This window comes from Aspergillus glaucus (genome assembly GCF_001890805.1).
Source record: "Aspergillus glaucus CBS 516.65 unplaced genomic scaffold ASPGLscaffold_12, whole genome shotgun sequence".
Classification (NCBI taxonomy): Eukaryota; Fungi; Ascomycota; class Eurotiomycetes; order Eurotiales; family Aspergillaceae; genus Aspergillus; species Aspergillus glaucus.
Window position 1 is genome coordinate 719,661 of NW_019170464.1, and position 21,999 is coordinate 741,659.

A 21,999-nucleotide genomic window follows, 5' to 3' on the forward strand; every position below is an offset into this window, starting at 1 on the left:
TATATACCCTATGACAGGCCGTTCGACTACCTGATTCGTTGGATACTCTCCCGGGAACCCGCCGCATTCTTAACCTGATATCACTTATCCCTTCCGCTCCCGTTTAGTCCTCCTCCTTCCCTTTCCTGGAAGAGTCATCCTTTGGTCGATCATGTCCGATTCCTCAAATTCCAACCCAGACCCGGAGGATTCCAGACAACCCACTCCCATGCGCCGGGAACGGGCCCCGACCATCACCATCGACACCTCCGCCGTAACCCCAGACAGCCCTCAACCTCCGCAGGTTCAACCAAGTGCGCCTCAGCCATCCTTGCGAGTGTCGGCGGGTAATGTAGACAATTCCGACACCAGTGCGCTTTTGAACAACGGCAGTGTTTCTCCTTCGGATGGCCCGCCATCGTCCATTCGCTCGTTCACCTCGTCCGAACCGCGAGAGCACGATAGCCGTCCAACGTCTCCCCACAACTTTTCCTCGCCAGCCTCCAAGATGACGGAAAGCATGCAGCACTCGAACTACCTGGCTGTCCCCGGTGCCAGGTCCCGCGGCAACTCCATTGAGTCTGAGGACACCAGTCCCTCTTCCAGCTCGTACGGTGGGGACACCTATGTCCCCGATCGATCCCAGAACTCCCGCTCCGATCTGACCAAGGATACCCTCGAGAGCGATGAAGACGCCCTTAAGCCTGAACCCGGCCACGAAGGCGAATTTGAGGTGGACGATAACAGCTTTGCCTTTTCACCGGGCCAGCTAAACAAGCTGCTGAACCCCAAGAACCTTGGCGCTTTTCACGCTGTGGGTGGGTTGCGTGGTCTCGAAAAGGGTTTGCGCACTGACCTGGCTAGCGGACTGAGCGTGGACGAATCGACTTTGGAAGGGACGGTGAATTTCGAAGAGGCGACGGCTGCGGCGCTGGCTGACTCTCCAACATCGTTGCCCAAATCGGGTGTTCAGGTCCAGCAGCAGCAAGTTTCCAGACCTGGGTCATCCAAGTCAAGTGACGAGTCGTACGCGGAGCGTAAGCGCGTCTACGGGCCCAACAGACTTCCCGAGAGAAAAGTGAAAAGTATCTTCGAACTGGCATGGATTGCGTACAACGACAAGGTCTTGATTCTGCTGACTATTGCCGCTATCATTTCGCTTGCACTTGGTATTTACCAGTCGATCACTGCTACTGACGGCGAGGCACGAGTGCAATGGGTCGAGGGTGTGGCTATCATCGTCGCCATTCTGATTGTGGTTATTGTTGGTGCGGCCAATGACTGGCAAAAGGAACGCCAGTTCGTGAAATTGAACAAGAAGAAGGATGATCGCTATGTTAGAGTGAGCCGGTCCGGAAAGACGGTGGAGATCTCCGTCTTCGATGTCCAGGTGGGTGAAGTTATGCACCTGGAGCCAGGTGACTTGATTCCCGTTGATGGCATCTTTATCGGTGGTCACAATGTCAAGTGTGACGAGTCGTCTGCAACGGGTGAATCAGATCTACTGCACAAGACCAGCGGTAACGATGTCTATCGTGCGATTGAGGATAATGAGAGTCTCAAGAAGATGGATCCGTTTATCATCTCTGGTTCCAAGGTGTCTGAAGGTGTTGGTGCTTTCCTCGTGACTGCTGTCGGTGTTCATTCGAGCTACGGAAAGACGATGATGTCTCTCCAAGACGAGGGTCAGACTACGCCTTTGCAATCCAAGCTTAACGTGCTTGCGGAATACATCGCCAAACTCGGTCTGGCATCGGGTTTACTGTTGTTCGTCGTTCTTTTCATCAAGTTCCTTACTCAGTTGAAGGACTATGAAACTGCCGACGATAAGGGTCAAGCTTTCCTGCGGATCTTCATCGTTGCTGTGACGGTTGTTGTTGTCGCTGTGCCCGAAGGCTTGCCTCTGGCTGTCACTTTGGCACTGGCTTTTGCTACGACACGTATGTTGAAGGATAACAACCTGGTCCGTCTGCTGCGGGCTTGTGAGACCATGGGTAATGCGACGACCATTTGCTCTGATAAGACAGGAACGCTCACGGAGAACAAAATGTCCGCCGTTTCAGCTACTTTGGGAACCAAGTTGAAGTTTGGAGAAAAGTCTCAGAAGGATGGACTGAGCGCCGACAATGCAGACAACGATCAGCAGAGCTCGAGTGGATTGCCCAATGACATGTCGCCTTCGGAATTTGCGTCTAGCATTTCCGCTCCCGCCAAGGACCTTCTGCTTCAGTCCATCGTGTTCAACTCTACTGCTTTCGAGGGTGATCACGAAGATGGAGGAACGACTTTTATCGGATCCAAGACGGAAACTGCTTTGCTTGGATTTGCGCGGACGTATCTTGGCATGGGGCCATTGGGTGAGGCAAGGTCTAACGCGACAATTGTCCAAATGGTCCCGTTCGATTCGAATCGCAAATGCATGGCCGTGATAATCAAGCTGGGTGATGGAAAGTATCGGATGTTGGTCAAGGGTGCGTCGGAAGTTTTGGCGTCCAAGGCAACTCGTATCGTCCGTGATCCGACAAGAGACATTGCCGAAGCGCCCATGTCCGAGGATGATCGCTCGACCTTGGACAATATCATGATGAAATACGCCTCTCGTTCGCTGCGACCCATCGGAATGCTGTACCGTGACTACGAACAGTGGCCACCCCGCGGGGCGCCAATGGAGGAAGACCGCAAGACCGTTAACTTCGACCAGATCTTCAAGGACATGACCATGTTTGGCGTCTTTGGTATCCAGGACCCTCTACGTCCTGGTGTTGCAGAGGCTGTGCACCAATGTCAGAAGGCTGGTGTTTTCGTGCGAATGGTTACTGGTGACAACCTCATGACCGCTAAGGCTATCGCCCAGGAGTGTGGAATTTTCACCGCGGGAGGTATCGCAATCGAAGGTCCCAAGTTCCGCCAACTTAGCACCCGTCAAATGAACCAGATCATTCCCCGTTTACAGGTCGTCGCCCGATCTAGTCCCGATGACAAGAAGATTTTGGTTTCCCGGCTCAAGGCTCTTGGTGAGACCGTTGCTGTTACGGGTGATGGTACCAATGATGCTCAGGCATTGAAGACGGCTGATGTTGGTTTCTCGATGGGTATCACCGGAACGGAAGTGGCCAAGGAGGCGTCTGATATTATTCTGATGGACGATAACTTCGCTTCGATTGTCAAGGCTATATCTTGGGGTCGTACTGTCAATGATGCCGTGAAGAAGTTCTTGCAGGTATGGATTTCTCTCCGAATCTCGTTTTGTTCTAACGCTGACATATTTTGTAGTTCCAACTTACGGTCAACATCACTGCTGTCCTTCTCACGTTTATCTCTGCAGTCGCTAATAAGAAAGAGGAATCTGTTCTTACGGCCGTGCAGCTGTTGTGGGTTAACCTGATTATGGATACCTTCGCTGCTCTTGCATTGGCAACCGATCCCCCGTCTCCCCATCTGCTCAATCGCAGGCCCGAACCGAAGTCCGCGCCCCTCATCAGTCTATCGATGTGGAAGATGATGATTGGACAAAGTATCTATCAACTGGTTGTCACGCTTGTTTTGAACTTTGCTGGAAAGTCAATCTTTGGCCATACGACCGAACACGAAGCGGACCAGCGCGAAACCGTGGTGTTCAATACTTTTGTCTGGATGCAGATCTTCAACCAGTGGAACTCTCGTCGCATTGATAACGGTTTCAACATCTTTGATGGCATTTTCCGCAACAGGTGGTTTATGGCTATTCAGTTGATTATCGTCGGTGGTCAGGTTTTAATTATCTTCGTTGGTGGACAAGCCTTTTCGGTTCAGCGTCTCAATGGTCCCCAGTGGGGTGTTTCGCTTGTTCTGGGTGTGATATCTCTGCCGGTTGCCGTCATTATCAGGTTAATCCCGGATGAGTTCGTTGGCAGATTGATTCCGACATTCTGGCGCCGGAGGAAGGGTCCCGAGCTCATGATCTCCGATACTGAAGACCAGAGACGATTCCAGTGGAATCCAGCCTTGGAGGAAATCCGCGACCAGCTGAAGTTCATCAAGACACTCCGCGGAGGTCGCTTACATCACCTGAAACACAAGCTCCAACACCCGCAAGAACTGCTCCCTCGCTCCCGCAGCGGTTCACGATCTCGCGAAGACTCACCCCCTTCAACCCCCAGCGGCGAAAGCGGTAACGGCTCACAGTCTCCCCAACCACCGCCCAGCCCTGACTCCCGCTCTCGCCGCCGAACCCGCTCCCGCTCCAGTTCTGCCTTCGGCCCGGCCGCTGCCATGGCTGGTGTTGTTGCAGGTAGTATCGCTGGTTGGTCGCCCATCGAGCGCCCACCCGAGGAAACCGAGGCCATCAAGCTTTCCGCCGATGCGCCGCATCGCGGATTGGACCAGCAGCAGGGCATTGAGATCCACCCCGAGACTGCGGCGGATGACCAGGTCGTGGAGGAATATAACGCTACTTCGACTACACCACCTAGTCAGAACCCGGATCTGATTCCGTTCTTTGAACATGCACCACCTGCACGTGCACCGTCCAGTCGGAGCAACAGGTCGCGGTCGAGATCTAGCCAAGGCTAGACTCACTGTTATAGTGTACCATTAAATATTTCCTTCTCTGTCAGATATTTTCCCTTCTTACCCTCTTTTACTTGCTCCATCTTTGCTCGTGGCCAGACCAGCTACCACTATGTTTTATAATCGCTTTCCATTTTTTCACGGGTTCACAGGACAGGACAGGCGTTTTCACTTGTGAAAAGTCCATGTACTCTTTTATTTGTCTTTTTTTTAAACTATTGTTTGCTGTTGCTGTTGCTGTTGCTGTTGCTGTTGCTGTTGCTGTTGCTGTTGCTGTTGCTGTTGCTGTTGCTGTTGCTGTTGCTGTTGCTGTTGCTGTTGCTGTTGCTGTTGATATAGACACTCCTTTGCATTGGGTTGGGTTGGCTGGCGTTTTATACACTTTGTTGATACTTAATCAGACTTGGTATGCTGTGTCATTGTCCGGCGTGTATGTTATGGGCAGAATTATCGCTTGTTCTTAGGGTAATGGAGCATATATAATATTTACTTTGAAACCAATGCTTCTCTATGCATCGCCATCCCTAACTGGCAATCACCAAAATATAATTACACCCTACAATGAGCGCGCCAAGGCGGCGAAATTGCACTCACCCGCCTGCATCCGGGGTTGGGTTGCGACACGAGATCGTAGCGTATAACCACCGCTTCGGTCTCGAGGGATGTCTGGACTTCGTAGTCGGAGATGTAGAAGCCGTAGATTGTTAGGATCTCGTTGACGCAGATGTCTTCTTTGTGGGAGCCCCAGGTTGAGAAGATTTGGGGGAGGAGGGAGGGGCCGTAGATTGAGGTTATTGTTTTGGTGCCGCGGGTGTAGAGGGCTTGCGGGTTTAGGGTTTGGGGGTTCCTTGTGGTGTTAGTATGGTGGTTTTACTGTAGGTGTGAGAGGAGAGATACGTGCCATTTTTCATTTAGTACGCTCGCATTTGATTTACCCTCGACGTCCCCCTCTGCCTTGGCTAATGGACCCAATACGCAGAGTACCCGCGGCGCACCAACGAGGGTAATCAGTTTGAGAAGAATATCTCGGAAACAAACTGAGATGCGAGACTTTTTGCTCTTCTGATTGGAACTCTGGATATTCGTTTGTATGGTGGGTGTAGAATGAGGCGAGAAGCTCGGTGTCGGGGAAGTTTGCTAGGGTTGCGGCCTGGTGGTGATGTTGATATGATAGAGAGAGATGGCGATGATACTTACTGTGATCCCATACCCAGGCATCTTTGCTGATTGCATCAGGGACGAGAGCTCGTACCGTTTGGCAGCGGTTTGTCCAGTCTTGGGTTGTTTTCGTAGACGCTGACATTGTGCAGGCGAGGATAAACAATGCTTGTTAGAATTCAGCAAAGAAACAATGCATTTCGGCATCCTGGTGGCTACTATCAACTTATACCACGCCAGGATGACTTAAATCTGCAACGGAGAGCGGAGTTAAGCAGGTTCCGCTCATGTATAACCTCTTATATTCCCGCACGGAATCCACAACACAACCTTTACTCTCACACAAACCGTTACCTTTGAAACGAATAGAGCAAAGCTTCCATCCTAGAGCAAAACTGTGCCCTTCAGGAAGATTTCTACCGCCGCGCGCCCCAAGACATGGGGATCTATCGGTCTTGGTCAGATGGGTATGCTTTATTCCTTGATGAATGGTGATGTGCACTTTGAATTGCATTAAGGCTACCCAATGGCAAAGAATCTCCGGGCACATATTCCGCCCCTCCGATAAATTCGTTGTTCTCGATATCAATCAAGACATGATGAATCGGTTTATCCGGGAGACTGAGAGCAGCGCTGGTGCGGTTACGGAAACGGCCCAGAACGCTCGCGAGGTAGCTGAGAAAGCCGTACGTTATCTGTCTATTCTATTTATGTATACCATATTCTTGACATATCGCAGAGCGCCATAATAACCAAAGTCTAGATTAAGGCAGAATCCAACAAATATATTAACCAGAACACAAGCAAAACAATGAAACCATCGAAGAAATAAGTTAAAAATGACAAAAGTTAAAGCAAAAGCACAGCATGACCCTGTCCTACATCGCATACTCCCCATCTGAAGTATACCTCAAGCTATCTGGACCCAAATCAGGTGCACATGGGCTCAGCCTCAAAAGGCCCCAATGGTGGCAGGACATCTCATTCCAAGGCTCATTATGGTCCGCATTCCTTGACGATGCAAAATGGTCGATACAACTAAAACCCGGACCATCTGTTAGCCATGCATATTCATCTTGAAAGAGGGAAGAGAAAGGGTGCTTACACTTTTCGCAATTTTCTATCCCATAGAAGATCCTTGAGATCTCCTACTTGCGGTAGAACACCAGCACGAACACAGGTCCCTGTCATTGTAGATATGAATGTAATCGCGAAAAAAAAAAAAAAAAAAAAAAAACACTAAAGTCATTCCGAAGAAGAAAGGACTTACATCCATGCAGTCCGAAATGCATCCCTCATCTCCTCCCGCTCGGAAGCACTCGAGCTCCAATACACGAAACCAGCTGATTTGTTTCAGTAGCGTATCCAAACGGTATACCTGGCGCTGGCTCGAATAGTAGGTGTATTATCCAGCCACCGGGGAACCATGCCAGTTTCATCCTGTACGCCAAAACTATAGCCATGTAGAGCAGGTGTATGTGTGCAGCCATGATGAGCTAATGTCGTCCTGGAGTCATACTCATATTGCACTGACATGGGAGGCGCTGTGGTGGCTTGTTTCCCTCTTTCTTGAGCGGGAAAGAGCTCAGTACCAGCACATGTAACCCTGAGATGAAGTTAGCACCACTGGTGTGGTATAAACAGGACAGGAGCATACTGCATTGTAATCTTCAATATCATCATTTTATCTGGGCCGTCGGAATTACTGCAGCGAAAAAGCCCAATATAATGAGAAGCTGCACCAAGTTCCTTATGGTCGTATGCAGTTTGCTGATAGACTTCTTCACTTAGCTTCTCGAGGACTGTCCATTTCAAAGGCTGCGGGGTGGTAAAATCGATTATTGTCCCAAGGAAGGATGGTGTGAAGAATCGGACTCGTGAAATTTCGTATTTTGAAAAGTCAAGGTTAAGCACGAAGCAGGAATCTCCTACACGTCTCGTTCCGCAGTCGGAACTGCCAAGTGCAGATCCATGGAACTAAGAACAATGGCTTTGTCTGCAGTCATGTACCAGGCATAGAGAAATCATGCCTGAGTGTTCGGGGCGTACCACGGAGAACGACTCGAGCCGGATGAGCCTTGATCGGAAAGGTGAAGCACATGGATGCATTAAAACTTGGAGACAAGAAAAGAAAGTACTACTACTCTTTGGGGGGCAAATTATTATGGATTAAATAAGTCTACGAGATGAACACGCAAAGAGAGCTAGAGCTCCAAATTTTCGACCTTGCTCACGTCACCAACTTCTTGTCTTCGGAATATTTCAAGACATCTCGGTCCTTGGGTGCCCATGAGCTCCTCATGAGGTCCCACGCGCAGAATTATAGGTCATATCAAGTTACATTAGAATCTGCCTCGATTGTTGCTTCGAAGCGATTGATGTAGCTAGAATCGAGAAGTCTGCGTTAGCCATGGATCCTCAATCCAGAGTACAAAAAAGAAACCTATACTTTCTTGGACTCCGGATCCCACCAAAGGCCCCCAAGATGTCCTTCCTGCGGTAGAATGCCAACTTCGACACAGGCCCTAAAAGATATAAGTGAGACATTTCAAAATCAGTTTGGAAGTGACATACTCCCAGGCAGCTCGAAACGCTTCCCTGATGTCGTTTCGAGCCGAGTAAGGCAAGCTCCAGAAGACAGTTTTGAATGTATCATCTAAACCTCCAAGTGGGATGACTGGCGCTTGTTGAATCAACATGTAGATTGCCCAACCACCTGGGACCATGTCATCTATTGCTTGCTCTTCCCATTTATAACTGTGAAAAAGAGGCGCTGCATAACAACCACAGGCTGATAGCTTTGTCCTAGCATCGAATTCGTATTGCACGCAGTAAGGAAGTCTTTGGGTAGCTTGCCTTTGTCTTTCATTCGCGGTTTCGAGATCGGTACCGGTATACGGAATCCTGGGCTCGAGTTATTGCGCAGTTAGGGAACATTCAACAACAGTGGAGAAAGAGAAATATACTGCATAATAATCTTCAATGTCATAATTTCATCCGGGTTGCTACTATCATGACAGAGAAATGCTGCAATAGAGCGAGAACGTGAGCCAGAAGTCATATAGCTGAGCTCATCCTGCTGATTAACCTCCTCGCCCAACCTCTCGAACACAGTCCATGTCAAATCATTGCCAAAATTGACACTTGTTCCTAGAAAGGACTTTGGAAAGAAGATCATTGCAGACATATTGATATGGATGAGGTTTCTTCACGAAGGAGCCATATGTCACTTGCTACGCTAATCCATATTTGAAATAGCTTACTCTTTATGAGTGTACGCTAAGTGGGTCTATAGAAAAGAAACGTACTGCATCATTATTTTCATCTTCATGACTTCCTCTGCATTATCAACATTTCTGCAGAGAAACACACCCACAGAGCGAGAAGCTGGACCAAGAGTTTCAAAGTTCCACTTGTCCTGCTGATAAACTTCCTCATTCAACTTTTTGAATAATACCCATGTTGACAGCCGTGGGCTGTCAAAACGTGACTTTTGTCCCAAGAAAGGCCGGGATAAAGAAGTCTTTTTTCTGACATATTGGGTGTCTGGTTGAAGGTGGAATCTGTTAGTAGATCGGTTTTAGATCATACCTACGCCCAATCTTGGATAATGACGACTCCATCAACATGCATGTAGGCCTCAGTCACTCTACAAGGCCTCTGTGCGGCTATTCATCGTCATTGTCGTGGAGAACGCTACATTTTGGCAAGGCCTTGATTGGTATAAATATGATTATAATGCATCGCTCGTTATCCATTTGTACATAGCACTGTACACTATTCTATCAAAAAAGCTAGTGTATTTGAACATTCTATGCGCCAGTGCTGCTGGGCATACCACTAGCAGACATGCTTCCACTAGGAGCACCACCAGCACCACCGTCATCACCACCACCACCACCACCCCCCATAGCCTTACTATCAGCATTCGCATACCCGCCATTCTTCCCCCGATAAGCCGCAATGCTATAATAGTCATTATCCGTATAATCCGCCGTCGCATTAACACCAATCTGGATCCACGCAAACAACCCATCCTCAATCTTCTCGCCCAGATACACATACTCCGGGAACGGATCGTAAGCGGCACTAGCCTGCTCGATACTCCACATGTCGTCGTCGTTGGAGACGATGTCCTGCGTGTTCGTGTTATAGGGGTATGTGGCTTCGACGGCGGAGCGGAGGTCTTCGGGCCAGAAGAGTTGACCGATTTGGGCGACGCTGCCGGTGCCTGCTTGGAGGGTGTTGTTGGGGAGGAGCGTGGCGTTGAGGTGGGTGAGGAGGTGGGTGTGGATGGCACGGCCGGAGTAGTGGCCCGGGAAGATGGTGTCGAAGTTGACGAGGCCGTCGTGGTTGGTGCGTTGGATGCCACGGAGGTAGGTTGAGTTGTAGCCGTCCTCGGCGTAGTTTCCTGAGACGGAGATTCCACTGTCTTCGTCAGCACTTGTACTTGTAACTAGCTAAGGGAGAGAGGGTAGGGTGTACCTGTAGACACCAGTAGCATTGGCTTGCCAGATATCAACAAACGCGCCCTCAACAGGACGGCAGCTGTTGATGTCGATGTACTGCACCTCAAGGTACAGATCAACACCATCGGAGTATTTCTCCTCCTTGACATTCTGGCGAATCGTCTCGCCCCAGGCATAGTACGGTCCATCCGTGATGGTCGGGGTTAAGATACAGCTGGTGTTTGCGCCGAAGATGATATCCTCAGGCATGTATGGGGTGTAGCCCACCACATTGGTCTTGTTGTGTTCGACAGTTTCCCATTTTTGGAGTTCCGCGAGGGTGCGACGGGAGTGTTGAGATTCTGTTCACCATGTTATTATTTTGTTTTTTTTGGGGACAGAAGGGAACGAGAGGGGAGGGAGGGCATACTGGTAGAAATCCCGCGCTTTTCACGCAAAGCATTGACGCGCTCCGCACGACGCTGAACATTTTTCTTGTTCAGGTGGCGGGCCCCAAGCGAAGTCGAGCAGCTGTCGAGAGCCCGCTTGCCCATGTGCGCAAAGGCATCACGGGCGTGGATCTCCCGCTTTAGAACGTGCGGGTCATGTTTCTCCCCGGGATGGGCGAGAATAGGAGTCGCGAGAGCAGCGAGGAGGAGCTTGGAGAAATGCATACTGCCTTGTTCTGACTTTTTGTGTTGATCTCAAGTCATTGCAGAACGGGTCCCTCCATTTATATCCTTCCAAGAAGTTTGACCAATCTTCGAGAAAACAGGCCGCGTCTCCCATGACGAGTACCCTCCTCCCATCCAAACAAGCCGCTGGGGCGCAAATCAACCAGTGTTTTGCCTGGTTCCTCGCTATACAAGCAATTTCTTGGCATCCCGTTAAATTCCGCTTACTCAGCGCGGAGCGGAACCCGGCGTGCTTCCGAGCGGATGCCATTTGCGAATCGGGCCGATATAATTCGCCGATGTTTTGGCAGGGCCGCGTGGCCGATAGATTGTTTAGAAGATTCTTTCTGCATACGGTGATTTTCCCGGCCAGCCCTGTCAGTTACGGAGGCTGCATGGGTACAGGGCTGCGTGGGAATGCTTGTTTTGGAGGTGGTTTGATTGGTTGTGTATTTAGGGTGCCTGGGTTGATGCTAAAATAGAACGGATTAGGGTACGTACCACTGATTTGAGATTTATTTGCGGTCTGGTTGGTGTCGTTGACATGCATTTCTTGATCGAAGAGTCCGTCAAATGAGGTCCAGCCGGGGCAGTCCATGGATCATCCCGATACACATGTTATTAAAGCCATATATCACAGCCTAACTAACAACAACAACTCCCAGTAAACACATACCCCCTTAAATCTACCACAACTAATACAACCGCCCATTATCCGCCTCCCTCCCCTTCGGCGTAATCCCAGACCTTCTCTTGAACACCCTACAAACAACCCTAGCCCCATCCACAACCCACCCAATCAGCGTCGTCGGATTATAATGCTTTACCCGGAATATGTAGTATAGCGCCACAGTGCCGAAGATGTTGAATCCGATGTATGCCCAGCCTATGCCCCAGTTGCGCCAGCGATCACCGTATGCTGTTCGATTATGGTTAGAATAATGCTGATGTAGATGTGAGAGGGAGAAGGTAGGTCTTACAGATGTTACTGCTAGCGAGGTATTGATCCGCATTCTGCAACTGGCAGAACTGGCAGTTCTGCGTGGCGGTTGGGTTGTACAGCTGGCCGGGGCTGTACTGGAGGTATGAGCTTAGATAGTCGCCGCATGTCATCCCAGACGGAGGATTAAACACGCTCAACTCCTCGCTCGCACATTCAATACCCCGCCCATGCAGCCCCGTCGCCGTAAGACCAGCAATCAAATAAGTCAGCGGCGAAACCCGGTACATAAAAATCCAAAACCCAGGCAACGCATCCGGCGGCTGCATCACACCGTTAAACACCAGCGTCAACATAAACATCAGCGTAGCAATAGTGCCTCCCGTCTCTGCATCCGGCAGAGCGGCAATAACAAGCGAAGCGAATGTCGAAGTAAACATGTAGAACTGGATCACGAAGAGGAGCATGAGGCCTTGGCGGTGGCTTGCTTGGCTGGCGCCGTAGATCGGGTAGTAGTAGCATGCCCAGGCTATGATTCCGGCGAAGACTTGGTAGGGGATTTCGACGAGGACGTTGGCGATGAGGAAGGCGGCCCAGGAGTAGGCTTTTGAGGGTCGTTCGCGGACTTCGTAGAGGGATCGTTGGACGACGAATTTGGGCATGATTCTGCAACCGTTAGCCGGTTTACCTTAGAATAACGGGGGGAGCTTACTGTTGGACTAGAGTTGAAAAGACGGATGTAAGCATGAAAGCACTGAACAACACAGACTGAAACCCTATAAGCGAGCTATCAGGCTTGAAAAAAGTAAATCCAATAAAAAGCGACGACGCCGTAGCAAGAATAAGCTTAGCCCAAACGTAAGACGGCTCTCGCCAGTACTGCTGGAACACACGATTCGTTACATGCCACAACTGGTTAGTAAAAGGCATGGCATATTCCGTCTGTTCGACGGCACCGTCGTCGTCGAGTCCTGAAGACCGCTCTTCATGGATTTTGTCAAGTTCACCTTGCACCTCTTTTGCTTGTTGGCTGTCGTTCCAGACTGATGGCCAGTCTTGATTGGATTTTCCAGAGGCGCCTGCTCCGATAATTTCGAGGATGTATTCGGCAGGCTGTTTGTGTCAGCAAGCCTGTCAACATGTATAAAATGTGTAGACTTACGTTCTCAGATGATCCACACGCTCTCGCTCCATTGGTCTCGAAGTAATCAAGCAACGTTCTTGAATCCTTGCCAATGTCACCAAAGTAAACAGTCCTTCCTCCTTTGGCCAGGAAAAGCAGCCGATCGAATTCTTGGAACAACAATGCGCTGGGCTGGTGAATCGTAGAAAGAACAGCCTGTCCATGATCCGCAAGTTTTCGCAGAAACGCGCAGATGGCCCACGAACTCTGCGAGTCCAGACCACTAGTAGGCTCATCAAGGAAGATCAACAATGCTGGCTTCGCGGCAAGCTCGACTCCAATTGTTAGTAGTTTTCGCTGTTCGACGTTCAAGCCCTCACCCGGACTTCCGACAATTGCATCTGCGAATTCCTGCATGCTCAGCATTTCGATAACCTCTTCAACGTACTTGTACTTTTCACTTTTTGGCACAGTCTTGGGCTGGCGTAGAAACGCACTGAAACGGAGCGCCTCCCTCACAGTAGTTGTCGAAAGATGCAGATCCTGCTGCTGAACATATCCCGTCTTCCTCTGAAAACTATTATCAAGTGGCTTCCCATCCACAAGCATATCTCCAGTAACAACACCAATCGACACCCTCTTAGCCAGCACATCAAGCAAAGTAGTCTTCCCAGCACCCGAAACACCCATCAAAGCAGTGAGTGTACCAGGCTTTACCCAACCAGAGACATTATCCAGAAGTCGACGTTCACCTCCTTTGACAAGGATATCGTAGCAGACATTCCGCCAGGTAAAGATACTACTCTGAGTTGGGATTACATCCGTTGTTTCTTCTTCCGGTTTATCTTCTTTGTGGGTTTCGGGTGCTTCTGTTGGGTTTTCTCCTCCTTGGCGTTTGTCGATGTTGCGTAGGTGAGGTGGGACATGGCCGCGACGGAAGACGAGGAATTCGGCTTTGGATGTGGTTGCGGAGTTAAGTTCTGTGGCGATCAAGTAAGTGGCCATGAAGAAGATCCAAAATCCTATTAGGATTCCGAAGTTTCTCCATTCGTGCGCGTATGTGTAGGTGTACTGGGATTCGATGTAGGCATCTCCAGAGACCGTCCTTTCTCCAGGAACAGCACCCCGAACTGAGCATATGAAGGAATCACCACTCAGGTTATCATACCCAGGGATGAATTGCGAGCACGTAAACCGTCGCCCGTGAAACTCGTTTGCAACCAATGCTTCGAATGTGTAGAATACTGGATTGATAAACCGGATCCAACTGAACCATGGAACAGAACTCATTTGCGGGACGGGAATGACGAAGCCTGTGTATATCACGATGGCTAGTACTAGGACACCGGCCATGGACATTGCTTGGGCGAGGGTTTTGGTCGATGCAGCCAAGGTTCGGAATATTCCGGACATTGCAAGCGTGCTGATGAATGTGAATAGGAAGAAGATGAAGAATTGTGATGGTTCGTATCGCTGCACTTGGTTAGAATGGGCTTATCTTGAGCTGTACTGTATTGCACTTACCAATCCAGCCAGAAAGTAAAAGATAATGTTGAACACTACCGCAGAGACGAATTTGACAGGAATGTCGGATACGATGCCACCAAATGCTTCAGCGAATGGATGTACGAAAGCGTATGATGCCTGTTTCTCGATGATCGGCCGTTGATCATAAAGCGAGTTGATCTCGGTGATACTAATGAGGGCATTCATCCTAGCAAGCTGTTAGTACTGAAGTGCAATGGTCCCTAAGCAGCAATATATATTCTTTTTAACGCGACGACTCACAATACAGCAAAGAACAGAGCAGCACCTTTACTCTGAAAACCAACTGAAGCATTTGGCGTCCTGATGTCATGAGCACACGTCCTTGAAAAAGGCTGAAGAGTAATTACCCGTAGTATATCGAACCGATAATCAAAGACATAACAATCCGACCAATAAGCGTTGTCAATGTCGAGGGTTTGTCGTTCCAAATCCTGGCCCTGTCAGCATAATCCAAATTCGCAATAGAGAAAGAAAGGCAAACATACCTCTGATAAGCCCGAATCGTACAAAGCCTAACCTGCATCGGAATCGAAATAACATACGGACTCTTCGGTCTCACATGCTTCGCCTGCCTAAACCGCTTGACCTCTCCAAAATCCACCTCCTGCTGCCCACCCGGCGGGAATTGCTCACGATACTCCGCAATCTCCTGTTTCAGCGCCTCATACTGAGGACTCTTCTTCCAGTATTCTGCAAAGTCATCAGCAGTACGCGGGACCCGGTCCTCCATGCCTTCTCGAACTTGGCGTTCCTGGGGATTGGTAACAGCAGTTAGGAAATCACCTGCTGTTTGGCGCGGTGGACGGTACCAGCCCATTTCGGTGAAGTAATCGACTGCTTGGTCACAGGGGCCGAAGTAAATTTGTCGACCTTGGTATAGGACAGTTACTTTGTCGAAGATGTCGTAGATTGCCTGTGATGCTTGGTAGATTGCAACGGCGTGGGCTGTGCCGGCTAGGCTGCCAGCGACTCGCAGGGCTTTTGCGAATTCTAGGGCACTTGCGGAGTCGAGGCCTCGAGTGCTGTTGTCCCATGTACCAAGGGGGGCCCCGGATACTGAATGTGGTTAATGGATGGTTTTCAGAGGTTAATGGATCAAACTTACACGCCATCTCAGCAATACTGTAGATCTGTTAGTGAACGGTTGAAGCCCAATGAAGAAGGGTACATACCTAACGCGCTTCCTTTCACCTCCTGACACACCTCTGATATACTCATCACCCACTGGAAAGGCTTAGTTTACACAACAACCACCATTCTGAACCGGAAAACATACCCTTGGTATTATACGTATGCGACAGCCCAAGAACCGCCATCGCAACCTGCGTAATATGCTTCGAGAACTCCTTCCGGCTGATCTCACGCAACCGATGCTCAGGAGTCCTTGCCGCAGCAGCAAATTCCAAAGTCTGCCCAACCGTCAAGTGAGGGAAGTGTCTGTCGACTTCTTGGTTGTAAAGAACTTCACCCTTGAATTCCGTGTGCATCCTCTCCATTGATATCCCGTTGTATTGAATTTCGGAGCTATTCCGAAGTTTGAGGCCGTGAAGTTCACCAGATAAAATCTTGAGTAATGTCGAGCATCCGCTTCCAGGTCGTCCAAGCACGAGAAGCAACTCACCACTTCTCAATAGACCATCAAAATTGCGCAAGATCTGCTTCTCCGGTCCAGAACGAATAAAGCTAAGATACTCCTGTGGCCGGAACGGCGCCAACACCACAGACCCCACATTATTCTGATACTGCAACGCAGACCCCGACCCCGAAACATTTAGATTCTCAAAGACTACCCCAGTGGACGGCGGCCTAGGAAACCCCTCTTTATCCATAAGCTTCAGCATCATGCGCGCCCACTTGTAGTGATCGAACTTCTCGCTCGTCGGATCAAGAACTGGATCTCCGATCTCGATGCCTTCCAGTGTATCTCGTCGGTGGATGCTATTATCCATTCCACTGACTCCAGAGTCGGCGGAGCCATGGCGTCTGGGAAATTTCGATGCAACGCGCGCTAGCTCTGCTCTGGCTTCGGGGCTTATGTGTTGTGATAGGGTGCTGTCTTCACGGGGTCTGGCTTGTGGTGGTGGAGATATATCGTCTTGTCGGGTGGGAATGGGCTCTAAGGCCCAGTCGTGGTCTCTGAACTCAGCCATTGCTGCTCAAACCTGAATAAATAGCGGTAGAATAGTTAGTTTAGTTGCAAGGAACCACATAGTCAAGACAAACATGCCTGCGAAACAGCTTCTTCGGAGTGCCCTGAGAACCAACCTCGGGGACCGATTGCAGTCCTCAAATATGTGAGACTAATATCCTCGAAAGTCCGCCGTAGCCGGTAATATTCACACCCCTGGCCTACATCAAAACTCACCGAAGACAAACCAGGGAGTCCGAGGTGATATCAATGGCTGGGATGAACCCTGTAGGTCCGATTGGAAATAGAAGCATCATTGAAGAATCATCAGAGCCAATCAATGCTGATGACTGATGGTTGTGATTCAAATGGATTGGTTAGGTAAGGGTTGCAACAACTTCCGCATGCAGGTATTGGGGATGGTGTAACCCCAGATGGGGGAATATTTGATTTTGCTTATTCCCCAGGTGAAAGCCACCATTTATGGGGTATCAGTCTACTTTCTTTGTCTTGAGGTTACAAAGCGGGGTGTTTAATGGTGTTTAAATGTATGAATTTTGTGGTTCCACAATGGGTAGTTTGTATGCTATTTTTCTCACAGCAAAGAAGTGACAAGAACATGAATTTTAAAATCACACAGTAGCAGTGATACTGTCTGTATGTACCTTTTCCTTTATTCCCTTCAGTTAGCCAATAACACACGACGTCAGAGAAAAGTATGCTTTGACAATGAGCAAATAGGTTGCTACCAGCAGCATATCCCTGGCTCTGCGTGATAGGCCCAAGGTAATCTCGCAAATTATCTTGATAGTCAAAGCTCCCGACACACTCATTCGACCTGATGCACTGAGCCTGCCCCATGTTCTGGATCTCAAAGATCTTGCATTGGTACTCCCTGAGCAAATAAACAACAGACCTCTGAAAGTCCTTGAATGCGTCCTTCAGTTGGGAGTCGAAAAATACTGCTGGGGTTATTCCGAGCTCCCGACACAGGATCTTCAAATCCACCGGCGTGACGACGTCTCTTGGGCACGGGACTTGTTTGAAAGCATTGGCTCTTATAGCCAATTCAGCACTTACCTGGTATCTCGGTATGGCTTGTCGTAGATAGCTCAATACAAAAAAAGTATTGACATGAGAAGGATTCCTTGACGGCAATGTCCTAGGGTGGCAGTGAGTTCGCTGTAGGAGTATATCTGGAAGTCTCTTTCAGATGCCTTCAGTCAGTCGAGGAACGGCGAAGTGCTGAAAGATAGGCATTGGTATCTTTGGCTATCATTGTCTGCCGGTTGAGAGTATCGTCGTCATGGAGCTTGTAGTGTATCCGCCAGTTCTCTGGATCCGTCTCACGGCGAGACGAAGAGTCGTCCAAGCTCGTACAAGTGTGAAATTCCTGCTTGAAACATTCGTTGAACTCGCGATGAGTGGGCTCGGGTGTATTCAACGTCCGTCACCGGTACATCATTCACCGGGACTGACGATGATTTGGTCAGGCTTCCTGTATCAGCAGAGCTGTTAGCAAAGGAACTGCGCTATGGTGGCTACTACCACTGATATTCTCCTTTGGTTATAAAAAGGCCTAAGGCACGCCATAAACTGGCGATACGGCACTTCTGAACGCGCACATGTGCAGCATGATTTCCAGTTGAACGAACATGCTCATTATCACGCTTTCGTGGATTTGCAACGGTAAGTGGAATCGCAAGACATGGAAGGCGCAGGCAATCAAGAAATAAAACAAATAGCCCATTTGTACAATGGTAGAAGATAATAGTCAGCAAATGCTAGAGAGTTGTATGGTTTAGGTCGGTTCCGTGATGGAAGTAATTGCAGTTTCCCAAAAGGGAGTTATATAGTTTTGGCCAATAATGATCCTCCTTCGAGCCCCGCATCCATTAGACCCACACAAGAGGCAATCGGTGCAAATTAAGCAAACAATACAAACACATCACCAAAAAAAAAAAAAAAAAAAAAGAGCATCGGATATCTTCGTCGTCGCAGTCCAAGCAAGCAAAACAAAGCACCAACACTATTAGAGGTGCAATTCTCTCAACAAGTATCGCGTGAATTGGTTGATGCGATTGACCTGGCGACATTGATTATATCTTGTTTTCATTCTAAATCAAGAACTCGGCGCAACATATTGATCTTGAATTGACGGCTCTACAACAACATTCAGCCATGACGGACGTACAAAGAACTCCCTTTGTTAAGGACCTCGCCTCGAGCGGTATGTGTCCTCCCTCTCACACCCAATAAGCCATACTAATTCGAACGAACAGACCGCAAAGTCCGCGACAAAGCCCTCGACTCCCTAACCCTCTTCCTCCGCTCCCGAACAGACCTCTCCCTCATCGACCTGCTCAAACTCTGGAAGGGTCTTTTCTTCTGTCCGTCCCTCCCCCTCCTCCTCCTCCCATATCATCAATAACTAACAAAACCAGGCTTCTACCACTCCGACCGCCCCCTCACCCAACAAGCCCTCGCGCGCTCCCTCTCATACTCCCTCATCCCGACCCTCCCTCGCTCAACAGTGCATAGGTTCCTGCGCGCGTTTTGGATTACTATTGGCCGCGAGTTCCATGCGATTGATCGGTTGCGGTTGGATAAGTATATGTATTTGATTAGGTGTTATGTGGGTGTTGCGTTTGAGGTTTTTGTCAAGGGCAAACAACAACAACAAACAGGACAGGATGATGGTGGGAAGAAGCGCAAGCGCGAAGAGGAAGAAGCTGCTGCGAAATCGAAGAACGCGAAGAAACAGAATAAGCGGTCGAAGGGGAAGAAGAACCAGGAAGTCGACGAAGAACAATCCAACGGAGCATCCAACGGCACAACCAACGATACCCAAACCCCTATTACAACAGACTCAGACGCTTCCAAATGGACCGACCTAAAATCCTACCTCAGCATAATCTCCGAAGGCCCCCTCAATTCCCTAAACTTCGACCCCGACCAAGACACCTCCATCAACGAAAAAACCGACTACGTGCCTATGCCGCACGGCCCCGACGGTCTGCGCTACCATCTTCTGGATCTCTGGCTCGATGAGTTGGAGAAGGTTCTTGAGTTCGAGCAGGAGGATTCCGAGGAAGGAGAGGAGGAGAAGCCAAGGAAGGTTGTTAGTGAAGTCCCTATGGATCTTATCTTGGGTCCTATTGAGACACTCCGCGTGGAGGGGTTGCATAAGCCCGTGAGGACTCGGGCTGGTGAGGCATTGGAGGATGAGAGGTTGTACGAGTGGGGATTTAAGGAGAGGAAGGTTGTTGTTGATGAGGATGAGGAGAGTGAGGAGGAGTGGGGTGGGTTTGACTAATTTCTATCCTCTATACAAAAGCATTGATAGCGTTGTACATACTAGAACTGGGAATGGCGCTTAAAATATCGCATACATTATCCTAAGTACTACCTTGTAGTCTAGTCTGTAGTCTAGTCGGATTACAGCAGTGGTGTACAGGAATCAATCAACGTCAAGCAAACCAGTGCTAGTCCGATCTCGCGAGGGTATCATACAAATGCGAAGACCAGAACCATGATTATAAGTATACCGTACAGCCCCACATTACTTCCTTCACTTCCCGCCAGGAGATCCTGGTATCACATCCTCGGTCCCTCCGCTTCATACAGATGACCAGACTTCGACAGCACGGTGCCCAGACCCTTGTGGACTTCTACCTGGAATGCCTCGAAGGGAACCTTTTCGCCGTCCACGCTGATGAAGCCTTCCTTTTCGCTGGGGACGAGGCGATACGCGACGGCCTTGCGGGTGGTGACTTCTGGCATGTCGAAGAATCCGCCGTTGGGCACTTCGGACATCATTTTGAGAGTTGTCATGCGAGGGACAGTTCCGTCGACGGTGACGATGTCGATCAAACCATCGCTGGGAAGCGCGGCAGGGAAGAAATTGGTGTCCTTAGACACGATAGCCATTTTACCCGCGTAGAAGTTGCCCATCGTTTCGCCTGGGACAACCTCCCAATCGTCCGGAAGGTCGTCCAATACCGTGCCGTATTGCAATTCGGGCAGACCCCCGGACTGACCGACAGTCTCTTGGGGATCGCGTTTGATGGGTTCTCGCTGCGTGTATGAGAGATAGTGGTCTTTGATCGCCTTCTTGTCGTCCATAACCACCTTGATCGCCAGATCGCACGGGTATACCGTCCGCTGCATGAGCCGGACAAGGAAACCGTAAGTGAAACGATGCGCACCCATCCAGCGAATATCATCAGTTCCCAGATCACAGTCCGCCACGATCCCAAACGACTGTGACAAGAACGAAAGCGTACGAGTCGACCCCTGAGTAATCGAAACCAAGTCCATAGGCGTCAGCAACCCCTTGACAATAGCCAAAGCAGCCACCGAAACACTTCCAGTCCCGCAAAGGTTCCAAGCCATGCCATTCCCCGAGCCACAAGGAATCATAGCCACAGCCACCTTCGCCAACGCCTCCTTCGCATTCACCTTCTTCGCCAGCCCATTAAACACCTCATACGGCAACCCATCCCCAGAACAGCACACGATCGCATCATACGCGTTCACATCAATCTTCTCACAAATCTCCGTAGCATGGCCCATGTGCGACGTCGTCTGCACATCAACCCTGCACCGTGCAGCGGCAAATATCGGCGCCGCATAGCTGTTGTACAACGCGGATGCAGAACCCTTTCCGCCAAAGGGATTAATCAGGACCTTGAGACGTTTGTAGCGCAGGGCGTCACCGTATGCAAGGTTGAGGAGTTTCTGGACCCATGAGTCGGCATTCTTTTTCTCTTCGTCGCTGATGGGGTATTGTAGGGCGTTGACGGTGACATCGTCTTTGGTCGCGGGTTTCGCATAGGTGATGGTTAGGCCGGCGGGGGAGAGATCGGCGTCGAGGACGTTGTATAGCGAGATGGCGTGGGTTTCTTTGGATTCTGCACCACATCAACGATCAGCTTTGTCTTTTTCAAGGCTATCAGGGGGATAGGGTATTACGGGATTTGAGGAATCCACAGCATCCGTCGCGATCCGACTTGCGTGAGGCCCGCTCATCTGCCACTTGTGAATATTCCTGAAAGCAAGAAATTGACAGAGCAAAGGGAAGACATACCGACAATAGCAAGAGAGTCACTCCCTAGAGTCAGAGACACCGACTGGCCAACAATCAGGGTCGAGTCGTGCTCCAGCAGCCGAGACCCTGTATCCGGGGATTCCGTGCGTACAGTAGCAGTAGCAGTAGCAGTAGAAGGGGACATTATGTGATGGTGGTTAATAGAGAGTCATAAGGATTCTAAGGATGAAGCAGTGCGATAGACGAAAACGAATGGTAGTAATAGATAGAAATAGAGAGGATGGTTGGAGATAGCAGTACTCCGGAGTTGGAGGAAGGATCGGTCTTGGTTGCCGGTAAACGGTCCACTTGACCAACTTTTCAGGCACGAAATTCCCCGGGGCAGTTGGGAGTACTTGGCATG

At 49.7% G+C, this 21,999-nt stretch overlaps 8 protein-coding genes across 8 annotated transcripts; 2 read left to right on the forward strand and 6 right to left on the reverse strand.

Annotated features, from left to right (window-relative positions):
• Positions 1-151: 151 nt before the first annotated feature.
• pmcA (putative P-type calcium ATPase) lies at positions 152-4,530 on the forward strand (the record flags this gene model as incomplete). The annotated part of the gene is made up of 2 exons (XM_022549102.1): positions 152-3,199; positions 3,253-4,530. The coding sequence occupies 2 exons, from the start codon at positions 152-154 to the stop codon at positions 4,528-4,530; spliced, it is 4,326 nt and encodes a 1,441-aa protein (XP_022400294.1).
• Positions 4,531-4,737: 207 nt separating this feature from the next.
• Positions 4,738-5,438, reverse strand: ASPGLDRAFT_58673 (uncharacterized protein; the record flags this gene model as incomplete). Its single annotated transcript, XM_022548333.1, has 3 exons — positions 4,738-4,908; positions 5,122-5,374; positions 5,425-5,438. The coding sequence occupies 3 exons, from the start codon at positions 5,436-5,438 to the stop codon at positions 4,738-4,740; spliced, it is 438 nt and encodes a 145-aa protein (XP_022400295.1).
• Positions 5,023-5,850, reverse strand: ASPGLDRAFT_48157 (uncharacterized protein). Its single transcript, XM_022546836.1, has 2 exons — positions 5,429-5,850; positions 5,023-5,374 (listed from the first exon to the last, which is right to left on the reverse strand). Exon 1 carries the CDS (start codon positions 5,828-5,830, stop codon positions 5,459-5,461), a length of 372 nt encoding a protein of 123 aa, XP_022400296.1. The 5' UTR covers positions 5,831-5,850; the 3' UTR covers positions 5,023-5,374; positions 5,429-5,458.
• A 983-nt stretch (positions 5,851-6,833) lies between these two features.
• Positions 6,834-8,872, reverse strand: ASPGLDRAFT_26482 (uncharacterized protein; the record flags this gene model as incomplete). Its single annotated transcript, XM_022543568.1, has 8 exons — positions 6,834-6,869; positions 6,956-7,028; positions 7,064-7,138; positions 7,220-7,291; positions 7,343-7,662; positions 8,135-8,210; positions 8,260-8,589; positions 8,652-8,872. 8 exons carry the CDS (start codon positions 8,870-8,872, stop codon positions 6,834-6,836), a joined length of 1,203 nt encoding a protein of 400 aa, XP_022400297.1.
• Positions 8,873-9,497: 625 nt separating this feature from the next.
• On the reverse strand, positions 9,498-10,807 carry ASPGLDRAFT_128043 (intradiol ring-cleavage dioxygenase; the record flags this gene model as incomplete). The annotated part of the gene is made up of 3 exons (XM_022540761.1): positions 9,498-10,113; positions 10,171-10,495; positions 10,564-10,807. 3 exons carry the CDS (start codon positions 10,805-10,807, stop codon positions 9,498-9,500), a joined length of 1,185 nt encoding a protein of 394 aa, XP_022400298.1.
• Positions 10,808-11,425: 618 nt separating this feature from the next.
• ASPGLDRAFT_48160 (uncharacterized protein) lies at positions 11,426-16,593 on the reverse strand. Its single transcript, XM_022546837.1, has 11 exons — positions 15,695-16,593; positions 15,591-15,642; positions 15,524-15,540; positions 14,904-15,474; positions 14,766-14,849; positions 14,659-14,718; positions 14,395-14,584; positions 12,910-14,343; positions 12,460-12,860; positions 11,788-12,413; positions 11,426-11,726 (listed from the first exon to the last, which is right to left on the reverse strand). Exons 1-11 carry the CDS (start codon positions 16,566-16,568, stop codon positions 11,503-11,505), a joined length of 4,533 nt encoding a protein of 1,510 aa, XP_022400299.1. The 5' UTR covers positions 16,569-16,593; the 3' UTR covers positions 11,426-11,502.
• A 2,134-nt stretch (positions 16,594-18,727) lies between these two features.
• ASPGLDRAFT_67194 (ribosomal RNA processing 1 family protein) lies at positions 18,728-19,862 on the forward strand (the record flags this gene model as incomplete). The annotated part of the gene is made up of 3 exons (XM_022549103.1): positions 18,728-18,776; positions 18,829-18,936; positions 18,991-19,862. 3 exons carry the CDS (start codon positions 18,728-18,730, stop codon positions 19,860-19,862), a joined length of 1,029 nt encoding a protein of 342 aa, XP_022400300.1.
• Positions 19,863-20,143: 281 nt separating this feature from the next.
• Positions 20,144-21,780, reverse strand: ASPGLDRAFT_26486 (putative sphingosine kinase (SphK); the record flags this gene model as incomplete). The annotated part of the gene is made up of 2 exons (XM_022543569.1): positions 20,144-21,459; positions 21,636-21,780. The coding sequence occupies 2 exons, from the start codon at positions 21,778-21,780 to the stop codon at positions 20,144-20,146; spliced, it is 1,461 nt and encodes a 486-aa protein (XP_022400301.1).
• Between the last annotated feature and the right edge of the window lie 219 nt (positions 21,781-21,999).